Source organism: Eumetopias jubatus, unplaced genomic scaffold, assembly GCF_037043125.1.
Source record: "Eumetopias jubatus isolate StellerSeaLion01/CBP00866 unplaced genomic scaffold, mEumJub1_p1.0 scaffold_1, whole genome shotgun sequence".
In the NCBI taxonomy this organism is placed as follows: domain Eukaryota; kingdom Metazoa; phylum Chordata; class Mammalia; order Carnivora; family Otariidae; genus Eumetopias; species Eumetopias jubatus.
In genome coordinates, this window is record NW_028274807.1 from 117,106,320 (window position 1) to 117,128,775 (window position 22,456).

General features: G+C 39.2%; 1 protein-coding gene across 1 annotated transcript in view; it reads left to right on the forward strand.

Moving 5' to 3' along the window:
• The first annotated feature begins 5,781 nt into the window (after positions 1 to 5,781).
• SLC9A9 (solute carrier family 9 member A9) overlaps positions 5,782 to 22,456 on the forward strand; it is a 564,530-nt gene continuing 547,855 nt past the window's right edge. Inside the window, exons 1-2 of the mRNA XM_028099209.2 lie at positions 5,782 to 6,099; positions 20,720 to 20,922. Coding sequence (XP_027955010.1) covers positions 5,925 to 6,099; positions 20,720 to 20,922 — 378 coding nt within the window. The 5' untranslated portion in view covers positions 5,782 to 5,924. The remainder of the gene's footprint in view (positions 6,100 to 20,719; positions 20,923 to 22,456) is intronic.

Sequence of the window (22,456 nt, forward strand, 5' to 3'; positions counted from 1 at the left end):
GTTTTCAGCATAACTATAAATTAGGTTATTAAATTTTCCAAAGTATACAGACCCTGTAAAGATATGGATGAAATGAGGAATGGATTAGACTACAATGAGGCTTAAAATTTTATTTCTGAATAATGATATTTCCTAGCCTCTATGCAAACTTCCTCATTTGTGATTCCTGGGATCATCTAAATAAACCATCTGCACCTGAGTCCTTGTCTCAGGCTCTGCTTTTGAGGAAACCCACACTGAGACATCATCCAACAAAGCCTGCCTCAAGGGCTGGATTTTGGATAGATTTAAGAGACACTAGAGGCATTTCTGTCAAAATCTGCTTGCCATTTACATACTTCATTTTAGAAAAATATTTTCAAGATTATTCAACTTCACCTTGTTGAGAGCTCTGCTTTCTCTCCTTCTATGTCCCTTTCTCCAGAAAAAAAAAAAAAAAAAAGTGTAGAAATTAGGGAGAGGTAAAGGGCCTGATGCCTTTCTTTGTTAGTTCATATAAAAATTTTATAGCTTGACAGGAAGTGATAAGACAAAGTGTATTTTAGCTGATGGGGTCAGAATTATTAGTTTTTAAGACATAGAATAGAAATGACATCCTAAGAAGAATGCTAATTTGTCTTGTGGACACTTAATAGGAAATCAAAGAAATACATTTTCTCAGGTCTTTGATTGCAGGAGATTTTCATTAAAATAAGCTGCAACTTAGAGTGGCAGTTTTCCATTTTGTGCTCCCCGTCCTTGGCTCCAGAGCTCGTACTTCCCTTTCTCTCTGAAGCTTCCTTCCTAGTTTGGAGGAAGCCATTGCGGCCAGCTTGCGCTTACCTTACCTTGTGAAAAGTTGACAGAGATTGAACAAAATCAAAACTCGATGAGTGAAAAAGCCAATGAGTTTCTCATGCCTGACTCTTCCAATATGTGCAAGACAGAAGAGGGGACCCATGGACTGAAGCTGGTTATTTCTTTTTTTTTAACCTTTTAAAATTAAGATATAATTGACATGTAACATTTATTATTTCTCGAAGAGGTGTTCTCTATAAATAAAAAGGGGTAATGTGCTGCCAAGAGAAAGCTGGGGACAAAAGGGAAAGAAGAGACTGAATTAGGAATCGAGGGCTATCCATCTGGGACCGTCCTTACTCCTGAGGCTTTAGCTACGAAGCCATTGCACTTTGATGGCCCAGGGCTGACACAGCTAGATTACAGACACAATGCCAGATTTGCTTTCCTCCCACTCCGTACAGCTTTGGAACTCTTCAGTGAATAAATGCCGAAATAAAAAGTGGAATCTGGTATGTATTTGCAGGGGCAAGGCTAGCAAATGGCAAACAATGCAAGTGGAAGGGGATTCCCCTTCTCTCTGCTTATCCCTGGATGGGGGACCTTCTTATGTACTCCTGGGCATCAAGGATCAACAGTCCAGAAGTAAGTGCTCACCTGGTAAAACAGTGAGGTCTGTACCCCAGTTTTCCCACTTCAGAGCACTGAAGGAACACACCCTGTAGGGCAGAAGGAAGAGATCCTCATTCATGCCACACAGGGTTTCTGTACATGAGTTGTTTAAATAAAATTATACAAATTCTCTCATTTCACTGATTTGCAATAAATTTCACTTCCCACCATAATGAAGAGCAGTGGAAAGAACATGGACTTAAGCGTTATGTCCTTGGTTTATGGCCCTGCATTCCAGAGACCTTCACCTTCCCACCCTAATGAAGAGCAGTGGAAAGAACATGAACTTAAGCGTTATGTCCTTGGTTTATGGCCCTGCATTCCAGAGACCCAGGACTCTGCAGAGGTGGAAAAAGAAAAACCAGGTATTGGATAGTGCATTTTTAGAGGAGTTAATATTGTCTAAGTGTTTTTTATGGAATTTAACTTACCTGTGTAATTTTTGAACTCTCATTTCTCTGTGGAATCTAGTAATGGGAAAGGTAAATATTATTCAAATTAGGGACATTTTTGTGCTAATGTGACTTTTTGGGGGGTAGGAGAAGCTTAGATGTGTTAAAAGATAAGCTGAGGCACATTAAAATTTTCAAAAGTTTCTTTGAGTGTACATCCATTCAAACTGGGGCAGCACTAAACTGAAAGTGCTTAGTTGGGGTACTATACCAATAGGAACTAAGAAGTTTTTATAAAGAAGATGTGGAAGTGAACCCAGGAAATTGTTTGATTGACTATAACTTAAGTGATTGCCTTATTTGGGAAAGTCTAGGTGGCTGTTTGTAATTGATTGTTCTTAAGTTTTACTTTCTTGGATTTAGTGCATTGACTCTGGCTTGGGGATTTGGTTTGCTTGCATAGGCTACCAATGCATTAGAGCCACCCTGGCCTAATGGTCTCCTTATTTAATTATTTCAACAGATGGATTTATGATGAGTTTGAGAATAAAATAGGGGGTGATTTTTTGGTTCATGATATTGTATGGCCTTTAAGTAAACTTAATTACAGTCCTGCCCCGGCCCATTTCAGAAGTTTGGGGGGCAAAATATACAAACCCCATCTCACTGGTTTCAGAGAGGGATTAATATTGGGAGAGAGGTCAAATGAATGAGACGATGGGTTGATTTAAGTATTTCCTATTAAGCCCAATGGTTGAGAGAGAACTTGGCAGGGTGGGATTCCAAGCGAGAAAGAGGAACTCTCAGCATTTCTCCTCAACCTTGATCCTTCTTGATCCTTCTTGATCCTCTGAGCCCACAGTCTGCAGTGTTTCTAACAATTAGGGACTCTCAAATGATTGCTTAGATTCTGAAATGCAGTCTATGGGTTCTAACTGGTCACATTGACTAGTAGGTGGGATGACTATGCTATACAGGGTTACCTGGACTGGGAGGCTCTTCTCTTCAAGTCTTTCCTTCTGTGGTGCTGGATGGGCAAGCCAAGGCAGGGCATACTCACTGCAATGGGCTGGGCCATCTTGTTTTTCTCTTTACTTCCTCTTACCAGCATGTTGCATCTTGCAGCAAGAACTTTTGACTCACTGGCCAGCAGGTGTTAAGATTGGGATTAAGGAACAATCAAGAATGTTTCTTTGGGCCTTATGCCTAAGTTTTGGGTTCCATTCCAACTTCATCAGAGAACCAGGCACTGAAGGTTATTGTCACCAGCTAACAAGACAGTGCCTTGATTTTAAATTGATTCTCTTGTTTGTGTGAATTCTCCCTCAGGAATGTCAGAAAGAACAGTTATTATTGACAGTACAGGATTTTCACATTTGGGACCCTGACTGTTAGGATGACTGGTTTGCCTGTGAGTAAGGAGTTTCTTGGGATACAGGACTTTCATTGCTAAAACCAGGAAAGTCCCTGACAAGCCAACATGAATTAATCACCCTGGCTGAGATGCCACCTTAAGGCCATTAAACCCCAGACATAAATTTAGCTTCTTCTACTAGTTGTGCAACCTTGGATATGTTACCAACTCTATCTGAGCCTTAAATTTCTCAGTTGTAGAAGGGTTTTTATGAATATTAAATTATACTAAATTAAATTTTCTAGAATATTTCCTGGTCCATAGTAGATGCCACATTAATATGTGTTCTTATTTCATTTTTTCTTAACTTTTATTGGTGCAGCAGAAAATAAAATGATATTCTGAGGAAAAAAACCCACAAAATAGGAAAAATTGAAGTACTTCTCTGATTTAAAGAATTGGAGAAGTTTTCTGAGTCCCCTCTTCTCAGCTTTCCATCATGATAAGCAGCATCAGGATTGGACAATTGAACAGTGAATGTATTCCAATCCTAGAGTAAACCAGGGGCCACATATTCAAATGACTGCAGGGGCTATGCAGGAAACATGAATGAGTGAAATGGGATGGATGGGACTTGTGGCAAACAGGCACTAACAGATTGTGGCTACATGGGAAGGAGACCCCAGAGTGTACCAGATCCTACCAGTTTTTTTTTTCTAGAGAAACCATGTGTATAATTTTTAATGTGAAATATACTTATTTGAATATGTTGACATCCAATTTAGGACTTTTGAAAACAATGTATTAGCCAATCAAAATATTCCAAGGACCTTTAATCCTCTCATTCAATTGTTTTACTGGGGAAAAGAGTGCAATTGGATGTCATAATAAGACAACAAAAGAAAGTTTTTTCTACTCAGATGGAATAATCACCATTATTAAAAGGAAACCAAAGCAATTAAATGATTATCGAAACAGAAAAAAAATGATATGGAATTGTCAGGCTTTGAATTTGGGATATCTTGTAAATCTAGCAACTTAAGACTAAACCTGTGGAGTTGCAAAATTATAAAGGTAGAACCTGCTAACAAAGCTTCATGAAATTCTTGCAAGCATTACCTGACAGATTTCAAAACAGTTTGAATATTAGTCATCCCAGATATGCCTGCCAAAAAAGGTAGTATGTTAAAAGAACATCTGCAGCCCACATAAATATCCCCTGCTGAATTAAACACGGTGAGGAAATCAGCTTCAAAAGTTGCAGAAGGCAAAAAAGCTGAAACAGCAGTTTTACAGTAAGTGGTTGATAGGCTTTCCTGTGGGTGAAACTGTTACTGAGGAGCTAGTTAGTTCCCAATATGATACATGTTTGACCTTTAGCTTTTGGTGACAAGAACTTTGGAGGATATATTTGGACTCCTTCTCAAGGAATCATTTACACTGTATAAATTGAATACCAGTTCTGTCATGTATGGGGATACTAAGTGATTTATACTCCTCTGAGTTTCAATAATACCATGAAATGAAGAAAAAACTCACTGAACCCTTGAATGTATCTAATTGCACTGTAGAACCAATAAGGCAAACAAATCATAGCAGTTGCTCAAAAAGCAGCAGAGCCCCCGGTAGTAGTATTGTCTTGAATGTTTTCAAACGGCATAAAAATATAAATTCAAACAGAACCAGCCTGCCAAATGGAAGGTGATCTGAAGAATCATCACTGTTATGGTCTGAGCCTTGTGATTTCTGGAGCCTTCGTAGCTGATGGCAGACTATTCCTCAGTGACTAACCACATTGTTTTGCCACAGGACAGAGGTCTGTGATCTGTGGCAGATTTCTGTGCATCCTGAAAGTCTGGGCCAGAAACCCTATAAAGAGAAATCCATGTATGAGATATTACTGAGGATGGCCGTATAGTTTCTTCCTTCAGAGATATGTGTTCAGTGTCTTTTCTTTTTTGACTCAACATATCCAAAAAGCACAGCTGTAGAAATGGGAACAGGATTTTCTTTTTGTCTTTTGCTTTCATTTATTCTTGTTAAAAGGGAAACAACTGATTCAGAGTTTAAACGCTGCTTTATATAACTGGTAGTTTAGACTACCAGTTATATAAAGCCAGAGAAAGAGAGAGAGAATCATATATTAAATTCTTTCTTGCTTCTCAACTTAAAAGAAAATTCCTGTGAAATCATTTCAGGTCAAATCAGAGGTATCAATCATTCCCTATTACATTGGTAGACTTTGGTTGGAGAGGAGAAATCTGACATATGAGTGAGGTTATGATTCGGGAATTAGCTTTTTGAACTTAGAAAATGTTACTGATGAAAGGTGATCTGTTTCATTCTTAATCTACAATTTACCATTTATGCAGCTTCAGGAGCTTATTTGAGACAGTAAGAATCATGATTCAAGATCTCAGAATGATTGCTTGTAGGTCTGTCCAACATGAAAGATAATTTCGTGGAATGAATCGTTTAAAGATAGTAAGAGTCCATGATGAAACTACACTCTGGAGTTTGAAAAGAGACAGGGCTGCTTTAAGAGAGAAACAGGAAGTTGTAACTAGAAGCCATCTGAATACTAAGCCAAGGCAGAACGCTCATGAAGTAGCAACTTAAGTGGCAGTGTTTATTCTGAAATCTTCAGGCAGCCAGACTGTCTTAGGCAAATCCTGATAAAATAGCTCTTATCCAGGTTTTTATCTAAGGAATCCCAAGAAGACTGGAGAATGGAGAGACAGCAAAGGTTTATGTCAGAGAAGGATGAGTATCAGTTTCAACATCAGGGAGCGGTGGAGCTGCTTGCCTTTAATTTTTTGCTCATCCTTACCATTTTGACAATCTGGTTATTTAAAAATCATCGATTTCGCTTCTTGCATGAAACCGGAGGAGCAATGGTGTATGGTGAGTGCAGAAATTGTAGGATTGATGTGAAACTTGTTGCTTGGGCGTAATTAGAGACTTGTGCTCAGATGGCAAAGTATTGAAACTGGAGAAAATGTGCTGATTGAAATGTCATTAGCTTGATGAAAGGTGCCGCAGCATTATGAATGCTCATCTCTTTCCAGATGAGCTGCCGAAATTTGCCCTGTCACAAGAGTAAATGTCACAGTCATGTTCTCACATGGCATCCATAATGTGATTCTGTTGACAGTTGCGAGTCCATTGTCATGTGGGGAGTCAAACCGAGCAAACTGTTTTTGTAATGATAGATATTGGGAAGTCATGGCTCCACAGTCACAAAGAGCAGCCCATCTTTCATAGGAGGAACTGATAAGCATTATAAAGTTCTAGAAATAACATCATTTAAAAATGTATGGAGTAAATCCTCTTTTGTCAACTAGTTTCAAGAAGGAAATGTTCAGAAACATATCCCACCCCTCCTACTGGAATGATTGTATCCAATTTTAATTATATAGGCAATATTTTATTTTCTTATAAGAGAGTCTCTTTATGCAATACTTTTCATGTCTTAGGCTGATTTCAGACTTCCTAATTTATAATTCTTGTCATTTTAATGTTATTTGTTATGTACCATTGTTGGGGGGAGAGGAGGCAAGATGTGGAAAAGCATTTAACATTTTAAACTCCCCAAATATTACTCTCTCTGTGCAATTTACCATGTCATGCCTTTCAGAAAGTTGATAAAATGTGACAGAGATTATACATATTGTACTCTCATCTTTGAAAGTAAAATGCAAGACACTAGTAGTTTTAAAACTTACTCACTTTCACATTACCGTTCTGATCTCAGCCTGGTAATGGACCGGAACTTTGAATACAGTGAAAACAGGTGGGGCATTGCTATAATTTATTGCAAAGAAATGTACTTTTATATTCTGTTTCCCTCATTTTGGAAGTCTTTTTTTTTTTTTTTTTTTCATTTTGGAAGTCTTGAAGCCATTTATATCCCTGAGGTTCAGGGAACAGAATCAATGAACATTTTATATGCTAACCATGTGATGTCCTGATGATAACAATGTACAGTCATGATTTGAGACCATGAGAAATTCTATGCCTTAACCGAATTCCACTGTGAGATACTTAAACTAGGAACTAAAAGTTTTAGGCTAAGCAGTACAATTTATTTCAGGAGACTGATGTGCTGATCCCTTCAGAGCACAGAGTGAAATTCCTTTGTATTGAGGGTCTTAAAGCACAAAACTCTCTTTTGAGGGGAAAACATAATCATGTTGAAGAGAAAGTTGAAGAGAAAGGAAGTGATTCTGTCAGATGTAAAGCCCTGGGCAGCAGTCATTTGCCCTTTTCCATCAACAGTGAACCACGATCTTTCTTTCTCTCGACTTGGCTAATAAATAATCAATGAGGATATGGGATGTAATCTGAGAAGCCAGAAACAATGTAATTCTTGGCATTATATTAAAGGGCTATATATGGTTTTGCAAAACAATACAGATTTTAAAATTATAAACCTTCTTCTAATAAGAAAAGATTTCTTCACAGCACTGAGTTTGATTAAACTATGACTCATTTTGCCAATTTCAGTTTATCTATCATGGAGATACTGTTTTGTAAAACTTTTGATTAAATTTTGGCGATTTTTTAAAATTCAACCATACTTTGTACTCACAGTACATAAATGCAACTTTTATTTTTGAACCTGAAAAAAATTCCAGATTACCTTTAATTCTCAAAACTTCATGAAATAATTTTAAGTTGCGGTTGAAGTCATATAATATTAGTGTATTGCACAATAGTTCAGATAGCATTTCTTTAAATTGCTATTCTTAAGGTTTATGGTTTATAAGAGTGGGATTAAGTTGTCTGATTTCTGTTCTTTCACGAACATTTTATTTGTAAGTTATTGAAAGCAAATTCTGAAACAATGCAAAGTAAAATGATTATAAAAATTATGAAAACAGGGGCGCTTGGGTGGTTGAGTCTGTTAAGCGGCTGACCCTTGATTTCAGCTCAGGTCATGATCTCAGGATCATGAGATCGCCCTGTGTTGGGCTCCACACTGAGCGCGGAGTCTGCTTCTCTCTCTATCCCTCTCCCTTTGCCTCTCCCCTCACTTGTGCTCTCTCTCTCTCTAAAATAAATAAATAAGCTTCAAAAAAATTATGAAAATGTGCATATAAATGCATAACTATTCCTTTACTAGAATTCTGAGTATCCCTGAGTTATCTTAAACTATATAAATCAATGAAAATACTTTTAGTGTTGTTTAATGTTTTTGTTGGTATAGAATTATAATTGTTGAAATTTAAGGGGATCTTAAAGGTTATCTTCTCCAGCTCCCTCGTTTTACAGAGGAGGAAACTAAATCTCAGAACAATGAAGTAACTTCCCCAAAATTGAACAGCCATTCATAGCAAGGTCCATGTGCTTTTATACATTTATACACATGTCTAATGAGGTTGGTTCCTGTTTATCATACAGGAACTCTTACCAATAGTCTCTGAAAATAGTCCATATGGATGGCATTAATGACATATCATATTTCTTCTTCAGGGATGATCTAAATGTTATATCTGAAATGTTTATTAGGGACTTTCTGTCAGTGATAAAATAGTCTGAGACTACAACAGGGGAGCAAGACTGGACATGCTAATAAACACATTTAAATGAGAAGGGGAAAGGAAATGCCAAGTGAATGAAGTGCCCAGTGCTTAAAAATGAATTTGAAATTCCTGAATTGGGAAGGAGTCTTAGAGATGATAATTCCAGCATCTTAATTTCACAGGCAAGGAAAGGAAAACTTTTTGAGGTGAATGTCATGTAATCAGCTGCTGAGTTGGAATTCAACCTCCATCTCTACTAAGACATCCTGCCTTTCTGCTGGTATTATGCTGAAATGTATCTAATTTCCTTTAGAAGACACAATAGATGTTAATGCATTTTATCAGTATATCAGGAATCCAACTTAAAAATTCTAAGGATCAGGGGCTTAGGAAATGAGCAGTTAAAGAAAAGTGAGGGGAAATGTTATCAAACAGAACATTTATCTGCTCTCTTACAGTTATTGTTAGAAACAATTTCCAAGTTGTTAACTTTAAGATGTCATATGAAGGGTTGTACAGGCCAAGAAAAATCATGTGTAGTGTTTGGTTTGATTCTCTGTTCATTGGAGATAAGTCTGATACTCCAATTACAAATAATCTATTATTGAAAAATGTCTTCTTTTTTTTGACATGAAGGGTCCTAAGATGCTTTTGAAAATCAGTGACATCATTATAACTGTATTTTTACTTCAGGAGGAACAGTAATGGATAATTGTGTCTCATGACATACTATGGCTCTCATTATTTCAAAATTCAAGGATTGGAATCTATAACTGGTTTAATAGCTAAGAAATGACGATATTCATTTAAATTGGACTAATAGCTTAAATGACATTAATGGTCAAAATATTGATTGACAGCAGGTGGTGCACTTAGTGCTGCTCACTTAGGGCCTTGTATCCCATGTTCATTGTTCATAAAAGAAAAATTGCTCCTTGTTCCCCGGTAGCATTAAGAATTTCATTACACATCACTGGGGGCTCTCATACTTTAGAGGGCATTCATAATGCTATACGTTTGGGGGGTTGGGATCCAAGCTTATGGACAGAACAATTTAAACCTCTTACAATTCTATCTTTGATTTTATGGCCTTAAAATCTAAGGGATACTATCTGAATTCATGTGGAAATTTGCTCACTATTTAGTGGAACAGAGGAAAATTCCAAACCACAAAGTTTAGATTTTGAATTCATTAAATTATGTCATATTAAACTCTGTAAACTATGTCTGATCCTCTAACAGCACACTTAGCAAGATAATAGCATCAAATAATTCACTCAGTAGCATGTTTTTTGAAATTTATAGGTAACATTGATACGTGATGAATCACTAAGGTTTTAAAAGTTATCTTTCTTGAAAAATCATAGGCCATTAATTTCATCCTAGCACTGCTTGGAGGTTCCTCAGGATAAAATTGTGCTGCTGAACGAGGTGTGGCTCCACCCTCCTGATCCATGTTGCTCTGCTCCACTCCCGCACTGCCTTCTTGGCTGCCAGGCCTAGAAAAGATGTTTATTACCACTTTGCGCTCCTCCCCCTGACTGGAAGGCCCTTCTGAGGCTTTGTACTTACTCAAACGTGGTGTGCTTTACAGAGAAAGCATTGGATGCTCTTTTGGGGATTTGGGTTTTTAATCCTGATGACTTTCTGTTTTTTCAGTAGCTAGATGCATTACTTTGGGCGAGTGACTTAATCTCTGGCCTTACTTGTCTCATCTGTAAAATGATGAAGAAATGAAAGCACCCTTCTAGCTGCAAAAGTCTTTCAAAATTTAGGCCAAGACTAACTTCAGCCATCAGGCATCTCTCAGCCACTGCAACCCAAACCAGTAACTTTCTTTCCAGAGCCTCCCACGCAGGATTTTAGTTAGTGTTATTTCACCACTCTTAGTGCTTCCAGTTCTGCTCTGATTTTGTAATGAGTACTTGGTAAGTCTTATTGAATTCCGGTCAGAAAGGTAAGGAGAGCAAGTTATACCATCAGAACAGAGAGGGCGGGTTGAGGATGCAGGGGTTTATGGATGCATTCATGTGAAAATCAGAGTGCTTCTGGTTTAATTTGAAGGGATCTGCAGGAAAAGTAATTAAGGTTAAGAGCCCAGTGAACTGAACTTGCTCTCCCTTTAGTGTAAAAGGGTTGATTTTTAAGGAGCCTCAGAGATCAGGGCAAGGTTTTCCGTGCTGTAAAATGTTAACCAAATAAATGTTGAAAAAGTAAAAAAATTCAAGACATATTGCTCTCTGTAGGTTTTCAAAAGTTGATTTTAAGAAAATAACCTCCTATACATTCTGTTGTGGCTTCTGAATCTCTAAGGAACTACAGAGGAAGCCCTGAGTGCAAACTATTGTGGTGCCTCAGAAGATCCTCTCTCAGGGTATTAAAAGCTAAGTAAGAAGTGTACACATCAAGAAAATGAATCTATGATTCAAACTGTTTATGGAGACATTATATATAGTCTAAATTGGATTAAAATTATATGGTTACGGAAGTGGTGATATAAAGAATTAACATTTGTGAAACATCTATTACGTTAAAATATAATAGTAAAAATAGCTAACACAAGTAGTGTTTACAGTGTGAACTATTTTGTCAAAAGGGCTTTACGTATGTTCACTCATTTAATCCTCACAACAACCTTTTTTTAGATGGGGAAACTGAGGCACCAAAAATCAAGTAACCTCTTTAAGGTCACAGATCTACAAAGTGCCACAGCTGGGACTCAAACCTTGGTAGGTTTGGCTCCATGTGACCACGAGGTATCACAAACCTGGGTGTATTTGTGTGTGCATATATATGTTGGGGAGGAGGTATCATTTTCATGTTACAAAAGAGGAAACCAACCCTCAGAGACATGAAATGACTTGCTGGTAACAGGGCCGAGCTTCAAGCCCAGGACCATAAAACCCATGTCCTTTCACACACCTAGCCATAGGAGAGGAGAGTTGCTATTATTTAATAAATGTCTACTCTGTGCCAGGTGATAGTATCTTAGGAAGTTTACAGAAGAAAGATAGAGACTGAGATATCCAACTATAAATACTATTGCTAAATCCTTACCACATCCATGAAAAATACAATGATCTTCAGTTCGCATATAAGGACAAAGAAGCTCAGAAAATTTGCAACTTTGGCCAAGGCTTCACAGAATAATTGGCAAGAAGAAAATTTTGAAAACTAAGGCTCTCAAATTTTGTCCTCTCACCAAAGTCTGCTGCTGATGTGTAGTCAGGGGTGGGGAAAGGTTGGGGAAAGGAGGCAAGTAGTAAAGTTTTTCTTTTACCTTAAGGCCTCAGAAATACTATCTTATCGTAGCAAAAAGCCCAGCATGGGAAATACAGTGGGAGCAATATTGTGAAAGTACATCCATGCCAAGAAGCTGGGTTAAAATGTCCCAGGAAGAGGGATGAGGCTGCCCTGGAAACACCTGCAGCGGCATCAGGGAAAGCAGTGTTGCAAGTCCACAGTCACTCTGGTTTTAAATGTCTGTGGCTGTCAGAATGGGTGGAGAAGTTACTGTAAATGCCTTATTCTTGTGAATCATGCAAAATAGGCTTTCATCAGGTGTTAGTTTAATTGAATTGAATTTTTGGAAGGGTCTAAAGGTAGAATCTTTAATTATGCCTCTGGGCTCTCCATGCTGTTTGAAACCTGTGTGCATGAGTCTGGTGGCATGGACTTTGACAGAGTTCTGTGACTGCGGTGGCACTTGTAATGGTAGGAACTATTTGTTGTCTTATATGACAGTGCTTCTCATGGCATCAGCATCACCTGAGAACTTTTTAGAAATGCAAGTATGTGGGCCTTAACCCAGGCCTACTGAGTAGGAAACTTGGAGCAGAGTGCAGCAATCTGTGTTTAACAAACCTTCCAGAGATTTCTAATGCACTAAAGTTGAGAAATAATTCACTAGGAAAATAAAGTTGAACATGGCAGTTCCTAGTTTTGTCTCCTTTACTTTCTTCTATCTTCTCTTTCTCCATTACCTTCCTGAAATGAAAAGGGGGTTGGGAGAAAATCTTCACTTATTAGAGAGTTCCCTACCCCCCTCTGCTCTTTTACTATTTATATTACTTTGTAATATTTCCCCCTCTGGTTTGAGGAAAAAAATTGATTGTTTTGTGTAAACATTATAAAATAAGAAATCACTTTGTTTTAGTCAGTATGTGGCTAGTTAGATATCTCTATATATTTCTCCTGTAAACTTCCTGAGATGATGGCAAGGAAGGGTGTTAGCTATGTATAAGCTGGTGGCTGAGATAGTTTCTAGAGAAAAGTTATCTATAATCCTATGTTAGGAACCCCAGAGTGCTGTGAAATGTGTGCTGTGTGTATGTCTGTATGTGTTTGTGTGTGTATCGTGTGCATGTGTGTGTGCCTATGTGTGTTGTTTAGTAGTTTAGTTTCTCCATCCTTGGATGGAAAAAAACATTGGACACTCTACCATGGTAGAAGTTGTGATGGTTGGGTCTTTCTGTCTTTTCCCACATAACTCTAACCTGTGAGAAGATAGAACTTTGAATGAGGCATCCTAAGGTGGGACAGGTTCATGGACCCCCTTTCCACCTTGGGATATCATGGGATACTCTTACTGGCAGGTGCCCCGGGCCTATTCTGAAACCCTTATAGGATTTTTTTTTCTTCACCAAAGCAAGTTGATAATGAGCCAGCACAAAGCAATAAACTGTGTCCTTTTTAGCAACACCCACACTCTCCTTTCATCCTTTGAATTTAGAAGATTGGTGGGAGGGTAGAGAAGGAATGAAATCCCTAAATAATCAGAGAGCATTGTATATTTTTACTTTTGGTTCTGTCTGTAATTAATCTCAGGGTAAAACTAAAGTGCTAACAGGAAAACGTTAGGAAATGCATTTAGCATTTGAAATTCAAACCCATATCATCTCTCTAAATCATTGTTCTGATAAAGATTTTGATATGATGGGGGAGGTAGATAACTATCAAGTAAAAAGGGAAAAATTGTGGCGATAACACTTAAAGTCCAATATTTGTGAATGCTAATTTGCAGACAGTTCATTGTTGTCCCCCATTGGCTTCCTTAAAATATTTGTCACACCCTTTCCTTCTTTATTTCCACATTTTTGAATTCCCAGTTTGTATTTTTTGAATCTGGGTGACTGAAATACTGTCTTAGATTCTCTGCTTTAAAGAGTCTCCCACTGTAAAAAGTCCTAATAATGGTAAACGATGCTCTTCCTTGGCTTAATTTTAGTACTGTCATCTTAAAGTTCCTGTACTCAGATTCCTTTGCTAGGTTCTTTCTCACGTAAATATAGACAAATTATGTTAACTTCCTTTCCATGTCCTCTCGTATGTCTTCCTCTCCATGTCCTATCTTAATTCTCATTTCTCCCTTCAGATAATTGTCTCCCAGTGCTGTTTCCTTAGCTGAAAAACACAGCAAGTCTTTCTCCCAACAAGAAGTTCCCACCATTCTTTCTCAAGACCTTCTTGCCAACTATCTCTCCCTCTTGAACACCCTTTTTGTTTTCAGCTGTGCTGGAGCTTTTGATCTCAGCTGCCCTAGTCAGCCATCCTAAACTGCTTGATGTGCCTGATTAGCACCATGCTCATTGATTTCTGAATACATCTTTCTAGAATGTCCTTGCCCTCTCCTCTACCTAGAGAATTCCTACACATCCTTAAGAACCTCCTGTGTGAGGCCTTCCCTAACACTGAGGGGGTGGAGTTTTAGTTGGTCTTTCCTTTAGGGTTCCTTAGGACTTTATACATTTACTTGTTTAAAAAAATAGTTTATATCTGTTAGGATGCATTCAGTTGCTAATAACAGAAACCTTGACTGAACCAGACTTAAGCAATAAAGACATTTATTATCCCCCATAAATAGGACTCCAGAGAAGAATGGTCTTCAGGGCTGGTTGATTCAGCAGCCCATTATTGTCATCAAGGACCCAGGTTCTTTCCTTTTCTTTGCTCTGCTATTCCCAATGCTGACTTTAACATCATGTGAAGACTAAGGTGTGTATGGAATTTCCTGGTATCCTAACCAGGCCCAATAACATCCTGAGGAAGAAGAGAGCTCATCGCTCCTCTCTCTCTGTCTTAGGATATCAGAGCTTTTCTAAGCTCCCTAGCCAGCTTCCCTTCACTTTTTATTGACTGGAATAGTCACATGCCATTCTAGTACCAATTACCAGCAAGGGAAATGGGAACACCCTTGGAGCTGAGGGAGAAGTCAGCTTACCCTCAGTACATAGCTGTGTGAGGAGGGGTAGTGGATAGCCGAACAAATCAGGCTTTGTTGGGAAAAAGTGAGGGGGTGGGGAGAGATGCTGGGTTGGCAATCAACAGTGTCTGATACACTAATCAAGTTGAAATATAATATATAGCTTAAGGATTTATCTTCTTGTTTTAGTAAGGGGCAATGCTTCATTTATCTAGATTCTTCATTTCTTCTTCTGTCTTCACATATTAACTACGTACATTTGCTTTAGACTTCTAAATTCTCTTCAGTATCATGTAGCACTTAAATATATACCCATGGACTAGTCTGATTAGATACATGTGTCTAGATGGTCTTGTTGCATTGTATGACTCCAGGGGAGTACCACTTCTACAGAAAAAGAATCTAAAGGGAGCCTGCTGGGGTGTGCCATGCGGTGTGGCAGTGTGTCTAAGTGTATGAACACAGCCTAGGTCTAAACATAGCCAGAGAGATTTTGACACTTTGTGTTTTCAAAACCATTCTGTGATCTGTTTCATTATATATAAATATAATCATTACGTATAAAAGTAAATCCCCATCCATATTCCTCTAAGAAAAGTCCCTTTAGGAAAATGCTTCAGCATCATGTAGAATGACTGTCAATAAGATGCAGGGGGATTGGTTATAAAACTCAGGCTTACCAGAAAAGACTTAGGAAATACTCGTACCTTATTCTTACTGGAAATCAGGATCACAGATTGGGCAAGAGGAAAAGGCCTGGTAGGATTAAAATATTTTAATCTTTTAGGGTTAGGGCCATATTTTATTCATTTTTATAATTCTCCCAAGTCTTAGAGCAATGCCTTGTGTGTCTGTGACATGAAAGCAGAACGAGAGAGGGAGGGAGGGGAGTTTTTAATATTTTCAATGGGGAGAATGAAGTGAAAGCTAGTGCAGAAAGACAAGGCCTGTATTTCTAAATGTTTCTCATTTTGAGTGCCCATGAGGCTTTTTCTTTCTTCCTTCTTCCCTCCTTTCTTCTCCTACAAACATCATTGTGTCAGTTGCCTGTCAGGCATCTGCTATGGACGTTATACCACAAGCTCTGCAAGGACAGGAACATGACAGCATTCAGTGTGATGTTCCTTACATGTGACATTTTAAAATGTTGGTCATTGGGGCGCCTGGGTGGCTCAGTTTTTGGGCGTCTGCCTTCGACTCGGGTCGTGATCCCGGGGTCCTGGGATAAAGCCCCACATCGGGCTCCCTGTTCCGTGGGAAGCCTGCTTCTCCCTCTCCCACTCCCCCTGCTTGTGTTCCCTCTCTCGCTGTGTCTCTCTCTGTCAAATAAATAAATAAAATCTTTAATATAAATAAATAAATAAATAAATAAATAAATAAATAAATAAATAAATAAATAAAATGTTGGTCACTGACCAACTACGTGAAGTTAGAGGATCTTTCCTTCTTGACTCCAAGGGAGTTTGTGGACTTAGAGAAAGTTGGGTTACAATTCTGCCTAAAGTGTAGCTTTTCTGAAGGAAAAAGAGATGAAGACTAGCACAGAGTCTCTGTCTTAAACAGTCTCATTGTCTAATGAGGGAGACAAAGCCAAGGTCTGCAAAGCAATGTTGAACAATGTAAGCCTTTATAAAATTGGGCCATAAAGGGTGTGGTTTAAACTGTGAGTGCTGTAAGAACTCAAAGATGAAGGAATTCATTGAGCACAGGCTGCATCAGAGCAGGGGCCCCCACAGGTGGAACTTGAAATGGAATTTGGAGGACTATGAGTGGTTTAGGAATGAGGTATATTGTCTAAGCTCTATCGTGGGGCTTGTATGCTGTTAGGGAGAGGTCAAGGTTCACTAAACGGCATGTCTATATTACAGCCCTCCTAGTTGCCCAAATGCCCAGACATGTAGGGGCAGGGATGCATCTGGACTAGAGTTTTTGCTTGGAGGGGCAGAGCTCAGGGAAGTGTCATGCTTGTGAGAATATAACCTAGAACAAGGCCTTTGCATGGTATTGCTTTGCCTGGACAAGCTGCCTCTTTTTCTCCTGGGAAGGTAAGGCCTGGGCTTGTGGCTTAACAATGAGAATGGTGGTTCGTGTCCATAAACTGTCGCAGCCAGTCTCTTCTTTCCTTCTGTGCACTGGTGGTTGGTGCTTTCTTTATCCTATACCTTTGTGGGAGAGTACAAACAACCCTTTTCAATAGCATTTTTTTTCCTACTAGCAGTCCTACTTTATCTGTCACCTGCTTTCAAACAATATTATGCTGGAGTGGCATTAATTCAAAACTCCATATTTGTTTCAACATATGGCTAAAGTGCTGAGTGGACATTTGGCTGTCAGAAGCATTGTCAGATTCTGTGGGTGGGTGTCTGGCCTCAGACATTAAGGATCTTTCCAGCCGCTGCTACTGCAGTGGGGGCGCACAAATGGGCATATGTGTTTGTCAACTGAGTGCACTGTGCAGCTGCTGTTTCCCCACTGGCCTTCACATTGTGTCAAGATGTTGCTTCCTCTCGAGACTTGGGGTGAGGAGAAGCAGAACTAGAGCCTTTTGTCAAGTGTGTTAATTTGGGTCCTCTGGGAAGCAGACACTGGGAAGAGATTAGTCATGTGAAAGATTTCTTGGGGAAACTTTTTTGAGGGAAAATGGGGAGAGAGAGGTTGGATGCTGGGACAGCTGTCAGACCTCAGTGCAGCTGTAGCCCCTGTGGAGGGAGGAGCGAGGGGAAGGCTGGGTAGGAAAAGGTTTAGGTCATGGCACAATTCTAAGAAAGGTTTAGCAAGGCTGAAAGGACATCCTTAAGCCATGGTCACCCTTCAGAGCGGCCCCACCTCCCTGCCTCGGTACCCCTACTGAACTCAGTCATTGGCTGGCCTCAGTGAATATGGTCGTGGACTCCGGGGCACAGTGGCTGAGACCATCGATCAGCTGCAGTCCTCACAGGGGGAGATCCGTCTGAGGGATGCTTCGTCATGACCATCACATCTGGTCCGCACTGGTGGCAAGCAGCTTACTCCATTTATTCCAGCGCACCTCTTGCTGAAAGCTGGCACCAGAGCTGATACAAAGGTCCAGGCAGGGCCATTTAGGTTTTGAGGACTTGTATGAATTTAACCACAGGGGCCCAGGGATAAGGCCCTCATTATGACAAATAATTGAGTTCCCTGATTGGGAAAAAACAGTAGACACTTCATATTTACTTGTTGCACTGAAAGCATATTGCAAAAATAAGCGTCTCACCTTCTGAGAACTTTGAACAGTATTAATACAGGTTCTCTCTATTCAGGCCCCATGCAGATAGTGTCTTGGGATTCCTTTATTTATATCCCACTTGAATAGAAAACACAGGTCATAGAATCACTCTATGATTCGAATCACAGTACCTGCCAAATAACTTAGAAAATGAATCTTTCCTAGACAAAGAGTGTTGGCAAAGTCGTGTTCTTCACAGGCACCCTAAACCACTTGCAGTGTAGATAATGTGTTTTCCCTGCTCTTTCCTGACTAGTTTTATTGTAATCATTTGATATGACACATGAAAGTTTGCTCACTGTTCTATGGTGGATCAAGCGCTCATGGTAGTTATGTATCCATCACTTATTTTCTCTTGCTAACAAAGGTTAGGATACAGTATTTCTCACTATGATGGAGGAGTGGGCCAAATACTGAAGCTGGAATGAGGTAAAAATATTCTTGAAAGAAAATCTGTTTTTATTCTCACGCATCATTCTCTTTAGTTCTCTACATTGTTGCCAAAATGATAGCACTTACATAAACATTTTATTATTTTATTCTCCTACCTGAAATATTTCAATAGTTCTGCATTACCACTGAGTTAAAAGTAAAAACTTTTCAGCATGACCAAGGAACTTACCTTATGACTTGGTCTCTGCCTCTGGCCTATAGTCTAGAGTTCTCAACCCCTCTCTTTTTCTCTTTCTCTCTTTTTATCTCTATCATCTTTCTCTCCCGCATTTATTCTCTTCTCACACCACTACAGACTCTCTAAATCCACCAGGTTTCTTAAGTCCTTCTGTATTTATACATAATCTCCAGTAGGTTATCCTGGTGATGGTTAACACATTAACACTACAATTTCAGTGACAACACAACAGAAGTTAACTTTTCACTCACATAATAGTCCAATGTAGGTATTCCTGGTTGGCAGAGGCTTTCCGCCCGCCTGCTATCTCAGGGACCAGGGCTCCTTCAGTCTAGTGACTCTGTTTACTTATAGGGCCTTTGTTTCCTCCCCATCTATCAGATAGATGGGGAAGGAGAAGGGGAAAACTCACCTACTTATTCAAAGCTGTGTTCCAGAAGGGGCACATATCACTTTTGCTTATATTCCACTGGGGAGAACTTAACCAGACACAAATCAGGAAACAATCTCTGACTGAGCATCCACTTTCCTGACAACTATGCTACACATTGGTGAACATAAATCCTGGGGATCTTTTAGCTGTCTCTGCTGTTATGTACTGCCACCCACATGTGTAACCTGGATCCCAACTTATTCCCTGATTCAGCTTATCTGGACAAATCTTATATGACCTTTTAAGATTCCTCTAAAGCTTTGCATCATTCAAAGGGCTTTGGAGTGTTTTCTGTCTATACTCATATAACACAGAGGGCTTACCAGCTGTCATAGCACATGTCACATTGTATTATAATTGTTTGCTTAAGGGTTTGTATTTTACAAACTTGAGCTCTTATAGGACTGGGGTTGCATTTTTAAGTCTAGAAATGTCTTGTACAAAATAAGCTCCCAACAAATTATTAAGTAAATGAAAGGCTATTAGGTGACTAGATTCACAAGAGTGGTAAAACCTTCCAACATTTGATGTTTTAAAGAGTGGGTTGTGGATTTATCTTAAAACACATACTTCAGCCCTCTAAAGTTTCTTTGCTATTTATTAATAAATCCATAATATTAGCAGAGTTTACAGTTAGCAGATTACCATCAGCATCCTAACGTATAAATGTGTAAACTTAAAAGTCAAGGATTGTTACTTGGGTTCAACTCTTCACTGAAAGGAATGTTGTATCTTTAGGATGCATTTGCTACAGGTAAGCAGAAACTTGATTCAAAGTTGTTTGAAAAATTAAAGAATGTATTGTATCACATAACGAGAAGTCTAGAAGTAGGTATCTCCTGAATCGGTTGATCCAGTGGTTCAGTGAAGTCATCAGGACCTAGGTTCTGTCTGTATCTTGGTCCTAAGATTCTCAGTATATTGACCATTACCTTGGACTGGGTCCCCTCAAGGTCACAAGATAGCTGCCAGCAAAAAAAATGGGGAAACAAATTGCCTTTGTCATATCCCAAAGGAGAAAACAAAGAACATCTCTCTCCCAACCATGGACTATAAGTGCTTCCTTTTAGTTTGATGGCACTGTTTTAGATATGTGCTGACTTGTGGACCAAAAACTTTCTGGGAAATTTAATCCACTGACTGATTAGATTACTCGGTATCTGTTAAAGAGCAAAGGTTTTCTTGAAGCATTTGGTTGGATAGAAGAAGTAGGTAGCTTTTCTCTCCAAAATTCGTGGCTCCATTAGGAAGGAAAAACAGGGGAATATATGCTGGATATTCAAGCAATAGTGTCCACACCACAAATATCTTAATGCAATCTACTGAACTGGTATCTATAGAAGAGTGAACAATATTCTAAGCCAGGTAATGATATAACCTTTTCTCCTGCCACTTCTACAAGTTCAAAATCATATATTTAAAAGCATCCAATAGTGAACATTTTAGATTCAGTTCCTCCAATGCAATTGTTTATTCTTTATTCTAGGCCTCATAATGGGATTAATCTTACGATATGCTACAGCACCAACAGATATTGAAAGTGGAACTGTGTATGATTGTGGAAAACTGGCCTTCAGTCCATCAACTCTGCTGATTAATATCACTGATCAAGTTTATGAATATAAATACAAGAGAGAAATAAGCCAGCATAACATCAATCCTCACCAAGGCAATGCTATACTTGAAAAGGTAAGGATTCCATCTGATCATATATTTTTTAAATAATTGAGCCATCATATGCAATGTATTAACACACATGTATATGTCTTTTTTAAACACCACACTATTGGAACAATTTAGTTGACTAAGGGGGTATACTTAATATAATTGTTTTGCAAATGACAGATTCGATAAAAAGATAGTAATTCTTCTGACTCTGCCTTTCATGATACTTGTTTCAAGTTTTTTTTTTTTTCTTTTTTAAGAGAGAGAGAGAGAGAGAGTGAGGGAGGGAGAGCAGAGGGAGAAGGAGAGAGGGAGAGAGAATCTTAAGCAGAATCTGTGCCCAGGACGGAGCCTGATTTGGGGCTCAATCTCAGGATCCTGAGATTATGACTGAGCCGAAATCAAGAGTCAGATGCTTAAACCAACTGAGCCATCCAAATGCCCCTACTTGTTTCAAGTTTTTACACATGTGTTCTAAGTGTCATTGTGTATATTGCCAGCTGGCTACTCAGATCAAATATCCCTTAAGTCAAAAGGAATATAGAGGGGAGTGAAAAAATTTGCACCTGTAAACCTTGATTTAGGATGACTGGCTTTTGGCTGCCAACACTGGCCACTTGGCTGTTTATAAATATACTGACACACAGTCAATCTCAAGAGATCTTCACTCCACCAGTTTAGTTAGGAAATCTTAGGTAGGAAAAAGAAAAATTGTGAAGTGACCCATCTTTTATTTTTTTAAAGATTTTATTTATTCATTTGAGAGAGAGAGAGAGCACAAGCAGGGGGAGAGGCAGAGGGAGAGGGAGAAGCAGACCCCTGCTGAGCTGGGAGCCCGACATGGGAATCAATCCCAGGACCTCGAGATCATGACCTGAGCCGAAGGCAGATGCTTAACCATCTGAGCCACCCAGGCATCCCAATGACACATCTTTTAAAAATGGTTTTATTTTTGCAAATTTGTGAACTGTTTCGGTTATTGGAAGGAAGTTTCCTTCTGCTCTCAGGACTCTGGGTCAGAAAATAGATACGATTACCCTTTTTTTTTTTTTTTTAGATTTATTTTAGAGAGAGAGAAGGGGGCGGGGCAAAGGGAGAGGGAGAAAGAGTCTTTTTTTTTTAAGATTTTTATTTATTTTTCAGAGAGACAGAAAGAGAGAGAGAGAGAGAGCCCAAATGGGAGCAGCAGGCAGAGGGAGAAGCAGGCCCTGCAGAGCAAGGAGCCCAATGCGGGACCCAATCCCAGGACTCTGGGATCATGACCTGAACCGAAAGCAGATGCCTAACTGACTGTGCCACCCAGGCATCCTGAGGGAGAGAGAGTCTTAACCAGACTCCATGCTGAGCACAAGCCTGCTGGGTGGGGGGGTGTGGGGGAGCTGGATCCCACCACTCTGAGATCAGGACTTGAGCCAAAACCAAGAGTCCAGCACTTAACTGACTGGGCCACCCAGGTGCCCCAAATTACCTCTTGTAGTGTATTATGCATTCTGGATCAGTCCTTGGAATAAGGAATAAGTGAATTTGTGTTTAACCATACAAGTACATGCTAAGAACC